The sequence below is a fragment of the Lagenorhynchus albirostris genome, chromosome 14 (assembly GCF_949774975.1).
Source record: "Lagenorhynchus albirostris chromosome 14, mLagAlb1.1, whole genome shotgun sequence".
Taxonomy (NCBI): domain Eukaryota; kingdom Metazoa; phylum Chordata; class Mammalia; order Artiodactyla; family Delphinidae; genus Lagenorhynchus; species Lagenorhynchus albirostris.
In genome coordinates this window covers 77,914,831-77,917,807 of record NC_083108.1, presented here as the reverse complement: position 1 = coordinate 77,917,807, position 2,977 = coordinate 77,914,831, and the positions used below count along the sequence as shown (strand labels likewise).

Below are 2,977 nucleotides of genomic sequence, written 5' to 3'. Positions count from 1 at the left end.
AGGCGAATTCTATCAAACATTTAGAGATGAGCTAACACCTATCCTTCTCAAATTCTTCCAAAATACAGCAGAGGGAGGAACACTCCCAAACTCATTCTATGAGGACACCATCACCCTGATACTAAAACCAGACAAAGCCATTACAAAAAAAGAAACCTACAGGTCAGTATCTCTGGTGAACATAGATGCAAAAATCCTCAACAAAATCCTAGCAAACAGAATCCAGCAGCACATTAAAAGGATCACACACCATGATCAAGTGGGGTTTATCCCAGGAATGCAAGGATTCTTCAATATATGCAAATCAGCTGATCTCCCAGATCCAGAGGAGGCAGAGTTGACTGAGGCAAGATCGGGTTTTAGGTGTAGGCTTCCCTCACGGATTAGAAAGAAGATGTCTTGCGCTGAGTATTCTTTTCATGTGCCAAGTCTAGAGGAGCTTGTTGGAGTTCTGCAGAAGGGGCTAACGGATAACTTTGCTGATGTCCAGGTCTCTGTAGTTGATTGCCCTAATTTGACCAAGGAGCCATTTACCTTTCCCATAAAAGGTATCTGTGGGAAAACTAGAATTGCAGAAGTAGGAGGTGTGCCTTACTTATTGCCTCTTACAAATAAAAAAAAAGTTTATGATCTAAATAAAATCGCAAAAGAAATCCAGCTTCCTGGAGCTTTTGTTCTTGGAGCAGGAGCAGGCCCATTTCAGACTCTTGGATTCAATTCTGAGTTTATGCCAGTTGTTCAAACAGAAAGTGAACACAAACCTCCTGTGAATGGAAGTTACTTTGCTCATGTTAACTCTGCAGATGGAGGGTGCCTACTTGAGAAATACAGTGAGAAATATCATGATTTTGGATTTGCATTACTGGCTAATCTTTTTGCCAGTGAAGGCCAACCTGGAAAGGTCATTGAGGTGAAAGCCAAAAGAAGAACTGGAAAACTTAACTTTGTGACTTGTATGAGACAGACTCTTGAAAAACATTATGGAGATAAGCCTGTAGGAATGGGAGGTACTTTCGTGATTCAGAAGGGAAAAGTGAAGACTCATATTAAGCCAGCAGAATTTTCTTCCTGCCCATTGAACTCTGATGAAGACGTGAATAAATGGTTACGTTTTTATGAGATGAAGGCTCCTTTGGTTTGTCTGCCAGTTTTTATCTCCAGAGACCCAGGGTTTGATTTGCGGTTGGAGCACACTCATTGTTTTAGTCATCATGGAGAAGGTGGACACTACCATTATGACACCACCCCAGATATAGTGGAATATCTTGGATACTTCTTACCTGCAGAGTTTCTCTATTGCATTGATCAACCAACAGAGACCCATTCATTTGGGCGAGATTAAATCAACTGATACTCGTTTGACTGATTAACTCATTAATTGATACTAATATAAAGCCTAATAGAAATGATATCACTACTTAATAAGCCCTATTTTTTTCGGCCTTTGAAATGAAAGGTATGTCGACACCATGCTCTGTATTACTTCACAGATGTATCTGAAAGGGATTATTGGGAACAAAGACACATGATGGAGATGTTCTTCATTCTTTTTATTCTAAAAATCAGTCTTGGGCTTCCCTGGTGGCACAGTGGTTGAGAGTCCGCCTGCCGATGCAGGGGACCCGGGTTCGTGCCCTGGTCCAGGAAGATCCCACATGCCGTGGAGCGGCTGGGCCCGTGGGCCATGGCCGCTGAGCCTGTGCATCCGGAGCCTGTGCTCCGCAACGGGAGAGGCCACAACAGTGAGAGGCCCGCATACCACACACACACAAAAAAATCAGTCTTATGTTTATAATTAAATATAAACAGGATTAAGAATCAAGTGATGATTCCTACTAGCTAATGGCAATAATTTACATTTGTATATTCAGTTTTTCAAGTTAGTCTTACAACTGCTAAGTGGATGTTTCTGGGTATTAGAAAAATCAGTGCTGGAAATGTTGATAGTTGTTAAATCTTTCTACTGAATTTTTAAAATCCATTTTAGAAGTCGAAGTACACTTTTTTATGGAATAAGGTGGTCAGAGGGAGCAACTTTACTCCTTTTGGTGATGTTGAACCATACTCTGAAGTTTGTAATTTGCCTTTAACAAATATTAGCAACCAGATGGTTAGCCATGATTCCTCCTTTGTTTGGACTGTCAATTGGAAGCAGTTTGTGCCTTGTTGGTTATTTGTGAGAAGTGAAAAGAAACAGCATCAAAATACAACCTCGAAGTGAGTATACATTAATTTATAAATGAGGCTATTGCCAAATATGACTACTATCCTTCATGAAATGTAAAATTATACCTTTACCAATTGTAATGACTGAAGTTTTCCTCAGTGTTTTTCTATAATAATCATGAGCCCAAAACAACTCTCTAATCTTGTAATGCCAACACTGATTTAGGAGCTTTTTAGTACTAAGCATATAATAAATTGTCTTTGGATGTTAACTATAACATGTCCAGTGAGCATAAATTCCTAAATATTATTTTTTAATAGACACTAGTTTGTACCAAAAGAAATGAATAAAAATTTTACATTCATAAAAAAATATATATATATATGCAAATCAATTAATGTGATAAACCATATTAACAAACTGAAGGAGAAAAAGCATATGATCATCTCAATAGATGCAGAAAAAGCTTTTGACAAAATTCAACACCAATTTATGATAAAAACTCTCCAGAAGTAGGCATAGAGGGAACCTACCTCAACATAAATAAAGGCCATATATGACAAACCCACAACCAACATCGTTCTCAATGGTGAAAAACTGAAAGCATTTCCACTAAGATCAGGAACAAGACAAGGCTGCCCACTCTCACCACTACTATTCAAGGTAGTTTTGGAAGTCCTAGCCACGGCAATCAGAGGAGAAAAAGAAATAAAAGGAATCCAAATTGGTAAAGAAGAAGTAAAACTGTCACTGTTTGCAGATGACATGATACTATACATAGAGAATCCTAAAGATGCCACCAGAAAACTA

The 2,977-nt window shown here is 38.6% G+C and overlaps 1 protein-coding gene across 2 annotated transcripts; it reads left to right on the top strand.

Moving 5' to 3' along the window:
* Window positions 1-362: 362 nt before the first annotated feature.
* On the top strand, window positions 363-1,975 carry LOC132503836 (ester hydrolase C11orf54 homolog). Of its 2 annotated transcripts, XM_060120660.1 has the most exons (2): window positions 363-901; window positions 1,052-1,975. In XM_060120660.1, the coding sequence occupies exons 1-2, from the start codon at window positions 395-397 to the stop codon at window positions 1,340-1,342; spliced, it is 798 nt and encodes a 265-aa protein (XP_059976643.1). In that variant the 5' UTR covers window positions 363-394; the 3' UTR covers window positions 1,343-1,975. The 2 variants fall into 2 exon arrangements, with proteins under 2 accessions (XP_059976643.1, XP_059976642.1); XM_060120659.1 differs by having other exon boundaries at window positions 363-1,975.
* Window positions 1,976-2,977: the final 1,002 nt, after the last annotated feature.